The following is an 18,254-nucleotide window of genomic DNA, read 5'->3' as shown; positions in this document are numbered from 1 at the left end:
GGTGGAAAAACACTCTGGACGAAACACTTCTTGGAGCAATCTGAGAACCTTATCTCAGATTTATCCCCATGGGACCCCACCTCTGCCAGGCTGAGGACATCCGGGATCTGACAGGGTGCATATGCTTTCCTGCCCTATCCCTTGTTTTCCAACTGCAACAGCTGCAATTTGGGGGGCTGAGGATTTTTGTGCACCCCGCAAGGACCTAGGAATCTGCAGTACTTTACCAGGCCAGCCATCTCAAACCATGGTCTTCTGAAACCATGGCCGAGCTCCTCCATGCCTTACATCTCTCAATGACCACTTTGATTCACAAAAACCAAAGGTTTTCGCTGGGGTCAGGAAGACACATTCTCAAAGTCTAGATGCAATGAAACCAGAAAAGGGAGTGGCTATAATTCCTGGACCATTTTTTGCTTCAGTTCTTATAACAAACAAGCCACTCTTCTCCTTCCTGTTTGCCTCCTAAAGTGAGTGGGTTTCTTCTCACAGACTGCTCTTCAATGGGACTCATCCTAAGATGTTTTTAACGTTCCTAGAATAACTAGATTGTATCTTTCTATTATTGCAGAATAATTAAGATTAAAATTAATCAAGTGTTTACCAAATGCTAAGAAACTGTTTTAAGGCCTTTAAATGTATTATGTTCTTACAGCTTAGAATAAGCCTATGTGCTAGGGAATATTACCTATATTTTAAAGAAAACTGAAGCACAGGGAGCTTAAGTAACTTGCTGGAGGACTGCAGGCTGGAAAATGACAGGGAAAAGGCATAAAATCCAGCCACCTAGCTACAGAGCTCGGGTTCTTAACGGCCCTATCTCCTGCCTGACAACCGTATGGGCTGGAAAGAATATTTTAAAAACCTTAATAAAATGCTTGGTTCGCCTAACTTATTCCAGGAACTTCTACCTACAATTCCATTTCCTCACAGGCTAAGTAAAAGATACAAAGGAAAATCCAGAATAAAAAAATAAATAAATAACCTTTCTCTTCCTCTTCATTCACTTAGTTTAAAGCAAAACGAGACAAAGCTAGATTTCGAGACCCTGACATCTGTGTGCCAAATTGGGCTTCTTTTCTGTAGGCTTTCAATAGTAAAGGAAACATATGGTTCACTCCTGGGTCCTTTGATGATCAGAATTCTGCCATATACGTGTGATGTTCAGAACAATGATCAGACGAGAAAGGTACAGAAGAGACTTTTGAGATGAAATAAGAGTCTTTCAAAATGCCACTAGACTCAGGGCAGAGCTTTTGAAAGCTGTTGCAGTGAACAGATCAAATAACGTTTATGGAAATAATGATTCTGATTTCCAGATGTGAAAAAAAAAATCATTGCAAATAATGTGAAATTTATGGTCTGGGTAAAGTATCAGATAGCTGATCTAATGTGCTTTAAAACTTATTTTTTTCTTCCTTGACCAAAGCTCAGAACATGTTATAAGGCTCTTATTTTTCCTCATTAGCTATGGATCACAGCCACCAAGCAAGGGGTGAAAGCTGGGACATTCTTCTGGTCTGTGTAAGTTACCTTTATTTTGTTAATGTTTGTAAAATTACAGTGATGACTGAGTTTGTAAAACATTGATTCAATTTTATTTCATTTCAGTTAAATGGAAAAGTGCGTGAACTTACAAAAATTTTCTGATTCAAAATAGCCTTCCAGTTATTTTTTCTAGAGATCATCTCTCTGGCCCCCCTTCCAGCTCCTTCTCCCACCCTCTCTTCCTCTTCTATCTCTCTTTTTTCCTATCTTTTCTTAGTCAAATGGAAGGAAGATTTTCTCTTCTTCTTCTAATCATTCCTTAAATTTCTGCCCCCTCTTATAGGTTTTTGATAACTTGCCACCCAGGGAATGTGTATTTGTCTTTGTTTATTGCCATGGTTTGTATTATCATTTTCTATAAATACTAGAGGGCCAGTGCACGGATTCGTGCACCAGGGGGGGTCCCTCAGCCTGGCCTGTGCCCTCTCACAATTTGGGACCCTCTGGGGGATGTCAGATTGCTGGTTTCAGCCCAGTCCTCACAGTCCAGGCTGAGGGACCCCACCAGTATATGAGTCCATGCACCAGGCCTCTAGTATGATATAAGATTTTGGTTAATCTCTTCCCATCCTTCCCCTCCCTCTTCCCTCTGAGATTCATCAGTCTGTTCCATGTTTCTATGCCTCTGCATTGAGTTTCTGTCCCCTGGTGGTCAGTTTGCATCATAGCTACTGGTCAAACGGTTGAATGGTTGAATGGCCACTGAGGCGCATATATATATTCTAACCTTCTATATTTATTTTGTCTCACAACTTTAAAAATGTAGTATGAACTCAGGCTGATATAGCAGTGTAGATAGTGATATTCCAACAGGAGGCAGGGGAAGCCTTGATTTTTTACCCCATTTTCCTATTAAACCCCAGGATTTCCCTAATTAGAAAAATGGACCACCCCACCCCCCAGGTGATGGGGAGATTAGTAGTTAATGTTCATAAAATGGAAGAAACTTACCTAATAAAAGTGCCAAAATGTTGATTATTTTTAAGCCCTTGGTAAGAAAAGGAATCTGTTTTGACTTACATGGGGATTTTGTCCCTCCTGAGATGTTCTTTCCATCTTTTTTTTTTTTAAACCACCTAAAGCTGTTTCCATGTTTGCCCCATATTCTTTAACAAAAATCTGACTATTCTATAATAGTAGTGTGCTGACAGCAATCACAGGTTTAAATTAATCCAGAGTGGTACTGTCTCTATTCTCCAAATTCAGGAATAAAAGTAGCTTTTTCAGATTTGAATGGTTAAATTGTAATTGGGTTTGGTGATTTGAAGTGAAGACAGAGGACTCCTTTAAAAGTCTATTTTCCCCTTTTTTAAAGAGGTTTTCTGAGTTGTGAAATACACACAGGTACGTCAAACACTTTACGTAAATGGCATGTTGATCTACTAGCTTAATCCTACATATTACTTTTTCTTTGACCCTTGACTGTCATAGATGCTTATAGAAGTGATTTTTTTCCTGTTGGACAACATATTTGCCTGGCAAAATGGAGAGGAGCCAACAATGTAATTAATACTTAGTCCCTGGCCTTACCCCCGCAAACTGCTGTAAAGCTTTATTGAAAAGGCCCAGTGTCTGGTTCTGAATAGCCATTTTCTCCACCCATTTCCAACCACTTATAAGAATGTGGCTTTTGAGTGCTCCAAAGATGTCTGTGGTTTTGTTTTGCTTCTCAGGCTATTCTTCTTATATCTATATCTTGAAAATGATTTGGATTCATTTTTTGTTTTCTCTTTAAAATACTATTTTGTAACTTAATAAAAACATGGTCATATTTTCAGTTACTTAATGGAATATGTGTCAAGGAAATCTACACATAGTACCTTTAGAAAAAAATTTAATTTAAAACCTGATTCAAGCCATAGACTTAGAAGGCCATCTTTTTAGCATGATTCTGTGCTGCAACCTAGATAATTCTTGCCTTTTAAGTGATAGTATTTCATTTCAAAATCATCCTTAGCTAATACTGTTGCATTTTTTAAAAATGTCAATTCATGTTCAAGGGCAGCAATTCCTTTTATATATGAGTGTTTAGGTTGATTCTAATGACAGCTCTGCCACTTAGTAGATTGTTGATCTTGAACAAGTGATATAATCTCTCATTAAAACCATGTCCTCATCTTGGATGGGCATGGTAGTGCCTTCATCATAAGATATTGTGAAAATAGAATGAGTTAAGTTATTTAAAGTCCTCAGTAGGAAAGTTAGCACATAGAGAACAACCAATAAATGCTATTTTTTCTTTACATCATCTATTTAACATGACCAGACAATGGCTATGTATGTTCTAAGGTAATTTGTTTTTTTTTTTATCACTAAATACCTTATCTAATTCTTCATTTTGCATTCCTCTTTTTTTTTTTTTTTTTCTGACCATGTCCAGTGTATGAGGTCTCATGACAAATTCTGTATCAATCAGTGGTGGTCATGATGACAGCATGAACCCTATTTTCATTTCTGTTTGGACATACATTCTTTCTTTGTTAGATATGTTTGTGTTGACTCTGAATTGTATTTTAAACACTAATGGGTAAGGGCCATATTGTTTTGGTCTGTGGTTATTTCATAAAGATAATCTAGAACTCCTCGGAAATTTAAACACCACTTTGCCCAATACCTCATTTTTTTGAGATTGGAATACTAAAGCTTAAAATGTTGTGTTCGAGGTCATACTTAGAATAAGTATTCAGGCCTCCAATGTTGTCATCTTACACTCAATACACACACACACACACACACACACACACACACACACATACACACACACACTCGCAGTCCTGCCCAGGAAATCATAATGACCTGCTTATCTTTCTAAGGAGAGAATGGTGACTCCTCTGTAAGAGGTAGGTGTGTGTGTGTGTGTGTGTGTGTGTGTGTGTGTGTGTGTGTGTTTTGGTAGAAGTATCTTTTATCTTTAATTTTATTTCCACAAATGGCTTGAACATAATAAGCTTTTAACAAATATTTTCTGAATGAGTATATAATCTCTTAGGACCTGTGAATTCAGCACATAATTGTAAAAGCTAACGTTTTTCTAGACTCTTTCTATGTGACAGGTATTGTTCTAAATGATTTATATATATTATGTCTTTTAATTCCCACAACAGTCTGGTAATATTATTACCATCATTTTATAGAGGCACAGAAGGAGTAGGTAACTTGCCAGTCTCATCACCATCACATGTGGAGTCGGGATTCAAACCCAGACATTCTGGCCTCTGAGTTGATGTTTTATTCCCTGCCCCATACTGGTCAAGCACCCTGTCCAATGAAAGCCTTACAGGTTGAGAACATTCTGAATTGGACACAAATTCTAATAGTTTGTATTTTTCCATTAGCATCAAATGAGTTCATCAAAGTCCATTTTTATGACTTAATGCCGATTACATAAAATAAAGCAGCTTGTACGTAGGTAGTGAAGTAAGATAAGATGAAAAGGCATTTTTTTTTTTTTAATTAGGAAAGAATTCAAAATATGTAATTATTTTGTTCAGGGGATTTCTAAGGCTGACAAATTAAATATCTTATGTGATTAACCTGACTTTGCTATGCCTATTTCTAATTCAATTATAATATATAATAAACAGGGTCACATGTATTCAATTGGAATTTGCTTACACGAGGACTCATTTTATGGTAAACGTGATTTTCTGGGTCGGATGATTTAGACAGAGAGAGACCCCTTGAGAAGTGAAAATCCCTAGTCTATCAGAGAAGACTGGAGTGGGTGGGGGTGGGGGTGGGGGAAGCTTCTTATTTAGAGATCCAGCCTTCTACCATGGCTCTGAAAATTTGTCTTTCTCCATGCTCTCTCATGCCCACATCCACAAGGAGTAAATGTTTAAATGGCTCACCCAGCATTCCAGGATACATTTTTAAAATAGTTTTTAAGAAAAGTTTTAGGTTCACAGAAAGATTGAGCAATTGGTACAGAGATTTCCTGTATATCCTCTGCCCCCACACATGCATAGTCTTTCCCATTATCAACATCCTTCAGCAGAGAGGGACATTTATTACAACTGATGAGTCTGCATCGACACATCATTATCACCCAGAGACGGTAATTTACACTATGGCTCACTCTTGGCCACAGAGATTTTTATTAACCACAGTTAAACTTGAGCTTTAGTTTGAATTCATCATAAACATACTCTAATGCCCAGTGTTGGATGACTGAGCAGAAAATCATGCTGTGCTCCTTGTTAGGAAAGAATAAGCACATTTCCCTATGAATAAAGACATCACTCAGCTTGTGAGCATCTGAAGGAAACTCTCCCAAGAATGCATTGTGTCATGCTAGCCAAGAGCTCTTTAGGCGAGTGCCAGATTTAGAGTAATTATATTTCAACAAAAGAATGAGACTTAAAACACAAAAGTCATTGTGGATGAAGATTATACCCTTTTTGTCAGGCTCATAATTATATGTGCCCGTTCCTCATAGATTTTTATAGAGCCCAAAGAGAATTTCAAGAATGCCTTTCTAAACCCCTTATTTGTAGAAGAGGAATGTAAAGTTTCAGATTAAATCATGTTTCTAAAGGCATACATATGTTTAGAGATAGAACAATAACTAATTCTGATCATTAACAAAAATAAGGCTTCTTTTTAATACTAGGGGCTAGAAACTGTACATGCCCTTTGCCTGTCTTGTCTAATTTCATCATTACAGCCAGCTAGTATATGGCATTTTGCTTTTATCTATATTTTACTGATAAGTAAACTGAGGCCAAGAGAGGTCAAAGAGGCTAAGAAGTCAAGAAAAGTCACACCACCTTCCACAGGCAGATTGGACCTGGCCTGGTAGCTCAATTGGTTAGAGCTCATCCTGATATTCCAAGGTTGTACATTTGATCCCCTGTCAGGGCACATATAAAAATCAACCAATGCCCTAGCTCAGTGGATAGAGAGTTGGCCTGCAGACTCAAGGGTCCCAGGTTCGATTCCAGTCAAGGGAATGTACCTTGGGTGCAGGCATATTCTCAGTAGGGGATGTGCAGGAGGCAGCTGATCGATGTTTCTCTCTCATTGATGTTTCTAACTCGCTATCCCTCTCTCTTCCTCTCTGTGAAAAAAATCAATAAAATATATTAAAAAAAATAAATAAAAAAGTAAAAATCAACCAATGAATGCACAAATAAGTGGAACAATAAATTGATGTTTCTCTCTCTCTCTCTCTAAAAAAAAAAAAAGGCAGATTGAAGATGTAAATCCTGGTCTCTCTGTGGCCACAGCTAACAGCTTTACCCACTACATGGCAAAGGTTCTGAGCCCTGGGTCCTTTCTGCCTGTAGCCTAGTCTCTGATCAGCAAGGCAGGTTCCTCATTTGACTGTGAACCAGTTTCCAGTATCCTTTGTGGTTGAGCAATGTAGTATGTTGCAAAGGGAAATGGAAGTTCAAACACTGATTTGAAGGAGGCTCTTTTACGACAACGAAGTGAAAACAGATGGTGGTAATTAGAGAGCACTTGGCCTGGGTGCAAGAGCAAGTGCTCAACAGGCTGGAGCTTGTTGACACACAATCTCCCATCATGCTTTGCTTGTTATTACCCTACAATACTCCCATCATGCTTTCTTGTTAATATAGTACAAAACTCCCATGTGTTTTGGTTATTACCATACAAAACTCCCATCATGCTTTGCTTATTTTACTTTCCAGGGTCATCCCTCATGAGCGGAGAATATTAACCATACTGCAGTGGCTCACCCTGCCAGACAACGAAAGGTATCTGTTTCCCTGTTACTGATTTTTCTTTGCCTTTCCTCGGTATATTTTAATCTTAGGTTAGAATTGGGTAAAAACAAACAAAACAACAACAAGCAGGCTGTGAAATAGAAGCACAGCCAAGGTTTGATATTATTAAGTTTTGTGGTTCTTAGCCTTAAGCTTTACTTTCCCAAGAAGATACAATAGACTAGGTTATTGGGGAGCATTTAATTACATGGATTACTACAGCTATTAATCCTGGCCTCTCCCACACATTTTAAGGGAGTTCCTGGCTTGGATAAATGAACCAACTGCATTCCAAGGATTGGGGAAGCAGTAAGACTGACTTTTCCCTGTGATGGAGCTACTGATTGCATGGCCCCTGGGAATTGTCACTCAGCTGTATTATCTTGAGGATCAAAGACCTGAGTGTGTGTTCAGATTTTCCTCTGTGACTTTTTTCCCCTTTGTGAATTTTGATTCCTGAAGGCTGTACCAGGCAGTTACTGCCTTCAGGAATCAAAGGGATGGTGATGTTTTACTATGCTTCTCTTTCATCATGGTGGTGGTGGTGATGGTGGTGGTGGTGGTGGTGGTGGTGTGTGTGTGTATGTGTGTGTGTGTTGGGAGTGGTGGATGTGGAAGCAATAGAAACCAAAATAAAACAGAAAACAAGAACGTGATGTTTTCCATGGTAAGATTAATAGTGGTTGGGAGATTAATCTGATATGAGAAGATTTTTTAAAAATGTGTAGGAATGTTGGATGTTCTATGTTATATGTAGTTTGGGAGAGATTCTGAACCTTCCTCTTTTTCTCTAGGCCTTCAGTCTATGCCTTCTATTCAGAGCAACCTGATTTATCTGGACACAAATATGGCCCTTTTGGCCCTGAGGTTAGTAGCTTACCATCTGCCTGCAGGGAACCTGTGTCCCTGGGCTACCTGATCTCTGACCTTATTTCATGATTTGTACAAAGTCTCTCGGGGTGTACATACCTGAAAGGTTTGTACATAATAAAAGAATTATGAGACTAAATAATTTTTAAAAATCTTCAACATTGTTTCTCTTGCAGGGATTTCACTTCAGATTGATTTGATATTCAAATAGATTTTAAACTTGGAGTTGATGGGAGGGATATAGTCCATCCTTGCAGGCATTAGTCAAAGAGTGAAGGATGGGGAAGGGCTGGCCTTTTCCATCACAGGAATAGGAATGAAAAGGATTCTGGAGATAAAACCTGCAGCATAAAACATTGCCGCTGACTTTCAACTCCTTTAAAATTGCTATGCAGTTCAGATGGGGTATGTCAGCTACAATCAACCAACCATATGTTATAGCTTTGTAAACTTTTTATTTGATAAATTTTGACATTGGCATATATCTGTGAAACCATCACCACGTTCGAGAGTATGAACATGTCCATCACCTCCAAAAGTGAAATGAATTCTTAATGGAGAAAAATACTGTTGAATGAATCTAGTTAGCCGAGCAATGTGACACCCTTTATCAAACACTAAGATGTGGTAGAAGACAATTTGTTTGTAAGGTAGTAGCCTGTATCACTTCAAATTCAGGAGGGGAAAAGGATGGGATGTTTTATTATGTCCCTCTTTCATCTAGAGATGGAACTCTTCCAGTGTTTCAGCAATGATCATTTAAAAATTGCATGACATTTGCAAAGCTAAACCTTTTAAGATTTTCAATATTTTTACTACTCATTCTTAGAGTGATGAGGACTACACCAACATAATAAAACTCGATTCTGGTTGAGAAATCATTTAAAAACATTGTTAATGGAAATTGCCTTTAATTCCTTTAGGCCATGACAACACTGTTGGCTATAATTAAGTTTATTGTGTTCAGCATAAGAATGAATAGGATAACTGTAATACGGATAGTACTTGTTTTAAATATTTTTTGAGCAAAATGCAGCATGTTTAAGCAAAGACAGTAAATACGAGAGAACCATAAGTATTTCTGAGTGCATTCACATTATGTCAGTGGTGATTTTTGTAAGCACTGGAAACTAATGGCTATTTAAAACCATTCTTAGTTTGCCTTAAATCATTGAAGTCATATAAATCTGATGCTCTTTTTCCTATCCCTTTGATGTTCAACCAGTGTTGCATGATTATGAAACACAAATGATAAAACGAGATAAACATCTGCATGCACGAAACACAAACTTATTTTTTGCCAGAGCAAGCCTGGCTGTTTTATCTTTAGGATGTCTTTCTTTGAGATTAAAGTGAACAAATGGAACCACATTTCATTAAAATGTTAAAAAACAACAACAACCTCTAAGCAGTTCCATGTGCCCTATTTAAAGATCCAACTTTAAATAGATAATGATATCCCCTAAAAGACCCTGTAGCATAGGCAAAATAGGGTTTGGGGAATCACTTGGTATAACTATGCTTTTAAAAGCATGAGGCTGAACTAAAGAGGTTTAGGGCTGCTCAAGTTGCATGGCTGATAAGTGACCTTAGAGATAGGACCTCAGAACTTCCAACTCCCAGACCAGGGTTCTTCCCCTGGAATCATTTAACCCTCCTTCAGTCCAGGAGATAACCAGAGTGGTCAGTTAATAACTATGTTCAAATTATACAAGACATTTTATGATGTCAGAACTTGGCTTTTTACAGTAAGCTCTTATAATCCTCATTTTCTTAAAAGTTGTATGGGATAGTAATAAACATTATTGTTTAATGGACCTCTGGATTTCTAATATGTGTAGTTCAGTTAAGATTACTTACTTTGGTGTATGTGTGTATGCTTTAATTAAGAAATAAACTAAAAAGTTTTTTAAAGTACCGAGCAATGATAAATGAAACATAATATAGGATGTTTTAATTTGCTGAAATGATGGGTCTCATTAATTTACAAACAGATTTTTCTTGTACCATTTTTTAAAATTAAGAGTTGGAAGTATTCAAGAATGCTATGTTCTTTTTAGAATTAATACTTTTTATAACTAGGATATTCTCACATATTTACTGGGTATAACAGTCTAAATTAGATCTATGGGAATATGTCTTCAGTTATGATAACCTGGTAATCTGGTCACTTTCTTCTCTTAATACAAAGGATATTTTCAGATGTCACTATTTTTTATTTAGTTCTAGGAATCTTATTTTTAACTGAAAGAAAAAAAAAGTCAGTTTATACTTTAAAACCCAAACCAAAGCAAGTCAGCAAAATCTCTCTTCTGTTATAGACTAAATTGGTTTATATACCTATATATCCATTATATACATTTATTGCGCATGTAAAGATTAAATTAACTGCAGTATTATTTTTAAAATCAGGTACATGTTTTCTTTTCCAATGAGAAAATATATTGCATTTGAAATTTTATTGAAATGATTGAATCTAGCAAAATGGTTTGTGCTGTACACAGTTGAAGTTTGTACTTTCTTGCTTAATTGAGTATACTTTTTTTCCAGGACAATTCTCAAAGGCTATTCAATTAGATGACCAAACATTGGGCTAATAGTTTCAAGAAATGGTGTATTATTGCTCCTGGTTTCATAGTGTAATGGTGAATGTTCAGAAATATGCTTGCTTTTGATTATTGGCGCAACTTTTTTCTCTTTGACCTTCTATGCTTCCTCTGTGACCCCTTGTTCGGCTGCTCTTCCAGGCCTAGAGGCAGAGCTTTGGCTGGCTAGTGACTACCTTCAGATGGCAAAGGATCCTGAAAAACAGGGAAATTTGCCCCTCTCCCTACCATCCTCTTAATAACCTCAGGCTAAGTCTTCTCAAGTCAGACTAAAAAGTATGGCTGGTCAGTGAACACTTAGCTTCCGTCTACCTCTAACATTCGAAGAAGGAAATACATGCAATTTAATCACTGGATGAAAACTCATTTTGACTAAATCCTGTTCCTCCCGCTGCTCTTCTAACCTGCTGCAATCGGAAGGGCCGCCTTCAGAGTCTTCCGGAATGTTGAGGTCTCTTGCAAAATGGCCGGGTATCTGATAGGCAGACTTGAGCTCTAGCTGAATGTATTTATTTGGTGACCATGAAATGAGAAACCTTCTTTTTCCTTTGCTTCTCTTCTCATGGAGAATTGCTTAAAACTAGAAGCATTAATAAAAAAAAAAAAAAATACCAAACTCAACCAGAGTCTGTGGGGCTGTGTCTTTCAATCGCTCTGTCGGAGAACGAGGATGAGACAGAAATGGAAGTGCCTTTGCAGTTGCTTGCTCTGGAAACAGTGAAATCGCATGGCAGATGGCCTCCTCTGTGGATACACTAACATTGTTCCTCCTTTTGCCCCTTCTTGCATCTGAATGAGTCTCTGGACAGTCCTACTGAGAGAAATCAGCTAGGTAAACAGCAGAGCTTGCTGCTTTAATTCACCTTTGCACCATCAGCAAATCAGGGGCCTGGTTTTCTCCAGCATCTGGGAAGTCCCAAAAGGTTATGTTCCTTATTCAGTTTATGCATTGGCATTTATTGCTCTCTAGATTTTCAAAACAAGATGCATAATACTGTCACTCCCCTCAAATGGGTTTCTGATAGAAAGAGTATAATTTTACTCTTTCTTGATATGTGTACTAAGATAAAGAGATATTGATGACTTTTTACATTTTATCTAATTATACAAGAGAATTAAAAAAAAAAGACAGTTCTATTTATGTTTATCTCATGGCTTAGAGGTTCTCTGTATCAGAAACCTAAATTACAATGAATGACAAGTTCTCTCTCCTGCTGAAAGTTCTGATTCGTGCAAGTACATTCATGACCAAGGAGGATTGCTTATTATTTATGTTTTACTTTATCCTTGGTTTAAAATTTTTTCCTGTTTTTTGCCAAGATATAGTTTGGTATGAACAGATAACTATCAGATTCTGAACTGGAACCACCTACATAAATCCCACTGTCACCTTGAAATCACCATGTGACTAATATTCTATTTAGTTTTCAGCTAGTACTTTTTAGATGGAGAGCTCATCCTAACCAAGATCCAGTCTCTCCCTAAAGCAGGAGTTTTGAAATGTAGAATTCTGGGTCATCATTAGGTGTGTCCATGCCTATCAGTAGGCTCCTCAGGCATAAGACATTTACATGGCAAGATGCTCTTAAATTATATGCTTGTTCTCAGGGAGGAAGCTGTGATAGCAGCATCAAGATCAATTTAGGGGGTTTCTCTTGATAGAGATCCCTGAATAATCCTTCATACCAACTTTTTCTCACTTAAGGAGCCTTAGTTTTTCTAACTAAGACTCTACTGGCCTCAGATGGCAAAGTGTGAGCTATATAATCTGACCCAGAGGGACAGACGACTTCTGAGTCCAGACATCTCTATCCGCCAGTACAGGAGAGTAGTTATGGCTCACCTCTTACTCCGGCTAAGAGACCTAAGAGGAAGGTTATCCCTAAGAGGAGGCAGGAAAGACCAGTTGCTCCTCCAAAGAAAAGAAGAAGAAAATTACATAGGATGGATCATTATGCTGTGGAAACGCGTCAGGACAAAGTAAGTTTATCTATTGTTCCAAAGCTTTGTGGCGGGTAGGTCTGAGTTGAGGTTTCCTTCGGTACCTTGGCTTAAAACTCAGCTGAATGAGTTTCAGAAAAACTCTGGTGCATCATCCTTTGCTTTGAGTCCAGAAGAAACTGGTACTGCAGAGGTTAACACTGATGTGAAGACCTCCTAAACTTTCATCAAGACAGGAAAAAAGAGTCTTCTACTTTCTTTAGAGTTAAAGTTGCCCTAAAACTAGTATTTACATTGAGGCTTCAGTGAATGTTAAGAAAGCTACTGGCTTTGCTTCCACTTATTCACAGAATTGTTACAATGGTTCTTGAAAACAATGTAGATTAGTGCTCTATAGAAAATTAGTTTAGATGTGTGGTCTGTTCTTTCAGAATTCTGAAAAGGTCTTAGGTTATGGACAAGAGAATAGCTGAGACAGAAAGAAAGAGAAAATAATGGGTAGATAAAATGATGTGTGTTTTCATAGGGATAATAAGTAATGTCTAGTCTTTTTAGTATAGTCATAACAACCTAGAGTTTCTGCTCACTCTCAGAATTCTTGGATTTAAATGGTTACACTACATAGGAATAATAAGTAATGTGTAGTCTTTTTAGTATAGTCATAACAACCTAGAGGTTCATATTCTCAAAACTTCAGATGCCTCCAAGGCACATTTATGATGGTCTGAACTTATCACCAAGAAGTAGATTGTGGATTTTATCTAAGTTGTCTTGTTTAATAAAAGAAAATAAGTAATTGTCAAGGTTGATGAATGTTGTATATTAAGTATTTCTTTGTCTAGGCAAACATCTTAGAGTAGAACATGGTGTTCTCAGAAGCAAATACCACTCAATCCCCCATCTGTTAGTCCCTTCAGATTATGCATCTATCATTCTAAAATCTTCACTTGTGACTTCTTCCTTGGGACATAATTTGAAATATTGACTCCCATCATGAAGAAAAACAAATTAACAACTGACTTTACCAGTGACATGATATGAGGAAAGGTCTTGAGTCATCTGAGAAGATGTTAGTGGAAGATAATATTGTATGTTGGGATGAAAAATGATATGTAGATCCCTTCTGTTCTTATCTCAGTCATTTTGAGTGCATGTGTATAATTGTAGCTAAATTTAAAAATTCATCTAAAGTGCTGTCAAGTCTTTGATGTTATGGTTCTTGAAAATCTTTTTGTTGCAGAGATGAAAATGAAGGAGAGGCTACTAGAATGTGGGAGCATTCATACTGTTAGACACTTTCATTTGAAGCAAGAACATAAGGGATGGATTATGTTTCTTAGACTTTGGATATGTTCTTCAGAGAACTAAGTTTTTGGGTTTTTGTTAGGCTAAATGAGATCAGTGGTTTACTTTTGTGTGCTAAGATTCTTGTAGATTCTTTTTTACTCAAAATTGGCTTGAAAGGGACTAAATTGATATGCAGAAGAGATTCTTCTATTAAGAACCTATTATTCTCAGAAATTGACAGTTACTTGGAACATTAGATAGATTACATTGTGTTAATGATATTCTAATTTAGCATCCAGTGAAGATTACTTTTAACCTCAGAATTACTTTTGATTCACTTAGCTTTGGTCTTCTTGCTGTGGTTCAAAGCTTAAATCTTCTTTCTGTGGTTCAATGCCTAACATGACTTCACCTAGGGTACAGGAGACTTAAACAATCATCTGACTTTCTGCTCACTCTCAAAATTCTTGGATTTAAATGGTTACATTTTAGAAAGGCATCTTATCTCTAAAAAAAAAACCCAACCCCCCCCCCCCAAAAAAAACCCCACAAGTTCCCTTAATATTTCTTACATATTTTTATATCAAAGTATCTTGAAAGGGATTGGATGAGGGGAGATTTTATGCTCCTGAAAGAATACAAATAAAATGCTTAGACCAGATTTCCATCAAGAATGTCAGGAAAATCCCCCTAGACAAAGCTCTGCCTCTGGGCCTGAAGTTTTCTTTCCAGAATGTTCTAGGAGTAGAAGATCTATGAGAAACTGAGAGGAAAAAAACAAACAAAAACTTGCAAGGACTAATTTGCTCCTTTTTCCAGATGACAAATCCTCTGAGGGATATTGACAAAACAGTGGGGCAATTAATGGATGGCCTGAAACAACTGAAGCTGCATCGCTGTGTGAATGTCATCTTCGTTGGAGACCATGGTAGAGATTTGTTTCTTTTTTGTTACTAGGATAGTCATTGATAATGTTTCTGATGGTGTAGACACAGTGTTTCCCAAACTTTTGACATATGTGTACTCCTATAATTTTCGTAATGCTGAGTACCCTTCGTACTCATGAGAACGTAGAATTAGGCACAGCTAAGCACAGTGCAGTGCATATCCCCACCAAACTCCGGTGCAACGTGTACCCCCACCAAATGCTTCCCGTACCTCTGGGGGTACGCATACCACACTTTGGGAAACACTGGTAGAGGAAAGGAAGGAACCCTTTCCCTCAGAATCCCAGATCCGGTTCTTCACCCATTTCATCAGGATGGGGAAAGATATCATCAAACCATGACTCAAACTAAGAGATGACCTGAGGTGACCTCAAGTTCATTTTGATCAAAACAAAGCACTTCCTCTATCTGCCTATTCTCTGTAGGAAAAGCCTTCCTACAGAAATCTTTCTCTTATTAAAACGTTGCATGCAATTTGCTTGTTATGTTAATATCTTCCTCTGTGAGTGTGATGTTTTAGACAATAATACCCCATCTGTGATAGCCATATCCCCAAAAAGGAGTCCACAGGGTTTATGAGACTAAAAAATAAATCCAAACATGATAAGGAGGCAGAGACATAAGTAAAAGTGTATGTCTTTGCATCCACTGAGGGAATTTAAAGCAAAACCAGAAAACCCTGCTCTATTAGCGAAGACAGTTGAAAGAGTGGAAGGAGCATTTCTAAATCACAGTGCAAAGTAGAAAAATTCATGACCCCTTTTTTGAGGTGATCAAGAATGTCATAAACATTATATGATTATAGGGCTGGCTGGAAGGGGTCCTCTGAGAGCCTTCTTATTTCACAAGTGCTCAGATTGAGTTCCTGAAAGCAGCTACTACATTCCAGAACTTTTAAATTGAAACAGTGACCCTGGAATATGGGGCTTCATTCTTCTGGAACTGGAACATTGGTTGACTATTTAATAATTTAAGAATGAATGACACACAAATTTTCCTAGTAAACAGCTCTGCTCTGGGCCTGAAATTTTCTTTCAGAATGTTCTAGATGATCTATGAGAAAGTTAAGGAAAAAAAAAAAAAAAAAAAGCAGTGGGACTGACACTGACATGCTCTTTTGCAGGGACTAAATGTGACCCTCTGCAAAATCATGCTCCACAAGTTTCACTTTGTGGAAAGCTTCAGATAGAATAGAGTCTTTGGAGCACGGGACACAGCTGATTCAATTGAAGTTACTCAGAGGGGTCAAGAGCATTTGGTTATATGTTGGAGCCAGATGTCTAAGAAGTAGATGGGTCCTGATGGAGCACTGTGAAGGTCTTCGGTATATTAAGACCTTCACAATGTGTAGGCTTCTGAGATGAGTAGATTGCTTTGATTTGGGGAAGCCATAGCATTTCTTACATAAAAGGTAGTATGGTCTGGTATTTCAGAATCTGGACTTTGGAATAAGAATGTGTTTCATTAGTGTTCAAATTGTACTTTACCACTTAAGAGCCATTTGATGTGGAGACATTATGTGACCTCTTGAAGTCTCAGCCTCCTCGTCTATAGAATGAGAACACTAACCCACTTACATAGAATTTGTCTGGTGGGTGAAGGGTTATAGCAATTCAGAAGCACTTTCCATATGGTTTTCGAAAATGGGAGAGGTGGTTCACTACTAAGGTGGGGTAGTTGACTTCCTAGAAATGTAACAAATGGAAGATTCTTCCAATCTTCCATTAATATGTTTTATAGATTTCCCCTTCCTGGGTTAACACTGTACTAGAACATAGTAGCTGTATATATTTTTTTAATTTTTCTTCTTGTTAAAAAGCAAGATATATAATAGAACCCTTGTGCTGTATTGGGGTATGTTGTTTTCTCTCTTCATTTGAATTTGTTTATAAAACAGAAAGGTCTGGATCTGGGATCCCAGAAGGTGATAATTTGAATTTTATTAGATCCAGGCCACTTTGGGTTATAATTATTTATAACAAAAACCTCAGGACATTCTTTATAGAATTACTTATTTCCCCCTCTTAGAGAATATGCACCTAATGGCTTGTGCAAAGCAATGTATTAAACTTTCACAGTTCTTTGTCATCTCATACATTCTGAAATGACAATAAAGGTCTCTACCAGCTTTCATGGTCTATCATTCTAAGACTTGCATTTGTTTTTATTTATATATTTTAAACATTGATCAAGAAATTATCCTTGTCGAGGCAGGAAACAAATCTTGGGTCTGGAGGGATATTTGTTGATTAAAAAAATTCCCTACCTAGACCCTTTTGTCTTCTAGTTGCTAACTTTCAGTTTTGACTGATTACATTATTTACCTCTTGTTTTCAGTCTTATTATGCTTCTCAGTGTTATTTTGTTCTTCAGTTTGGGTGGTCATTGGGGGTGACATTTTTCATTTTCATCTGTTGTTGCCAGTATTGTTTTGTCAGTTACATCCAAGGCCACCAGTGGAGACAGAGTGAGGATTGGTGATTATGTACTCAAGTCAGGAGATATATTAGGGAGAGAGAGGGTTGGAAAATGACATTTTGTAAAAGAGACTTGAAACTATATATTCCAGTTATTTACACCACCCCCAGCGGGGGGGTGGGGGGGAAGGGGGGGGAGTGGGGTGGGGAGAGAATAAGATCCTTTTCATAAGGATTGTGTAAATAGGTTTTTTTTTTGTTTGTTTTTGTTTTTGTTTTTGTTTGTTTTTAAAGATTATGGTTGCTTCCTTTTCCTTGCAGTTCTGGCTGAATGACATAAGATGATAATTGAGATGATACTTTTTAAACTATATAGCACTGTAAGATAACAAATCAAAGCCTGATGCAAAAATTATACAAAGAAGCATAAAAAATGTAAAGTCAATTAAGAAATCTCAAAAGAAGAAATCCTTGAATGTAGCTGTTAAAAACTAATTAAATAGATGCCTGAATGTTATTAAGATGTGGCTGTGTTAAGATTTTAATTTTAAGATTGCCTGAAAAATCTTTTTTTTAATTTTTTTTTTATTTTGGTCCCCACAGGAATGGAAGATGTCACATGTGATAGAACCGAGTTCTTGAGCAATTACCTGACTAATGTGGATGATATTACTTTAGTGCCTGGAACTCTAGGAAGAATTCGACCCAAATTGAGTAATAATTCCAAATGTAAGTCGATCCTTAAAATACTAAGTTGTTAGAGCGGTAATATTGAAAGGGCTTGTTATCTGAATACTTGGGTAAAAATCCTGGCTCTGCAAAGATTTAGAATGAATTTAAATGAATAAGTCATTTAAACTCTAAGCCTCAGTTTTTCATCTGAATAATGGGGATAATAATAATAGCTAC

The 18,254-nt window shown here is 37.2% G+C and overlaps 1 protein-coding gene across 7 annotated transcripts in view; it reads left to right on the top strand.

The window, feature by feature from the left end:
• The window catches only part of ENPP2 (ectonucleotide pyrophosphatase/phosphodiesterase 2), a 101,471-nt gene that overhangs the window by 51,629 nt on the left and 31,588 nt on the right, over positions 1 to 18,254 (top strand). For 5 of the 7 annotated variants that reach the window (XM_045581394.1, XM_036436852.2, XM_036436850.2 and 2 more), the window contains exons 9-14: positions 1,469 to 1,524; positions 7,203 to 7,268; positions 8,072 to 8,144; positions 12,578 to 12,733; positions 14,801 to 14,909; positions 17,949 to 18,074. In XM_045581394.1, coding sequence (XP_045437350.1) covers positions 1,469 to 1,524; positions 7,203 to 7,268; positions 8,072 to 8,144; positions 12,578 to 12,733; positions 14,801 to 14,909; positions 17,949 to 18,074 — 586 coding nt within the window. The remainder of the gene's footprint in view (positions 1 to 1,468; positions 1,525 to 7,202; positions 7,269 to 8,071; positions 8,145 to 12,577; positions 12,734 to 14,800; positions 14,910 to 17,948; positions 18,075 to 18,254) is intronic. The other 2 variants (XM_036436853.2, XM_036436854.2) reach the window with 1 other exon arrangement.

This window comes from Pipistrellus kuhlii, unplaced genomic scaffold (assembly GCF_014108245.1).
Source record: "Pipistrellus kuhlii isolate mPipKuh1 unplaced genomic scaffold, mPipKuh1.p scaffold_m20_p_14, whole genome shotgun sequence".
In the NCBI taxonomy this organism is placed as follows: Eukaryota; Metazoa; Chordata; class Mammalia; order Chiroptera; family Vespertilionidae; genus Pipistrellus; species Pipistrellus kuhlii.
This window is presented reverse-complemented; position numbering and strand designations above follow the sequence as displayed.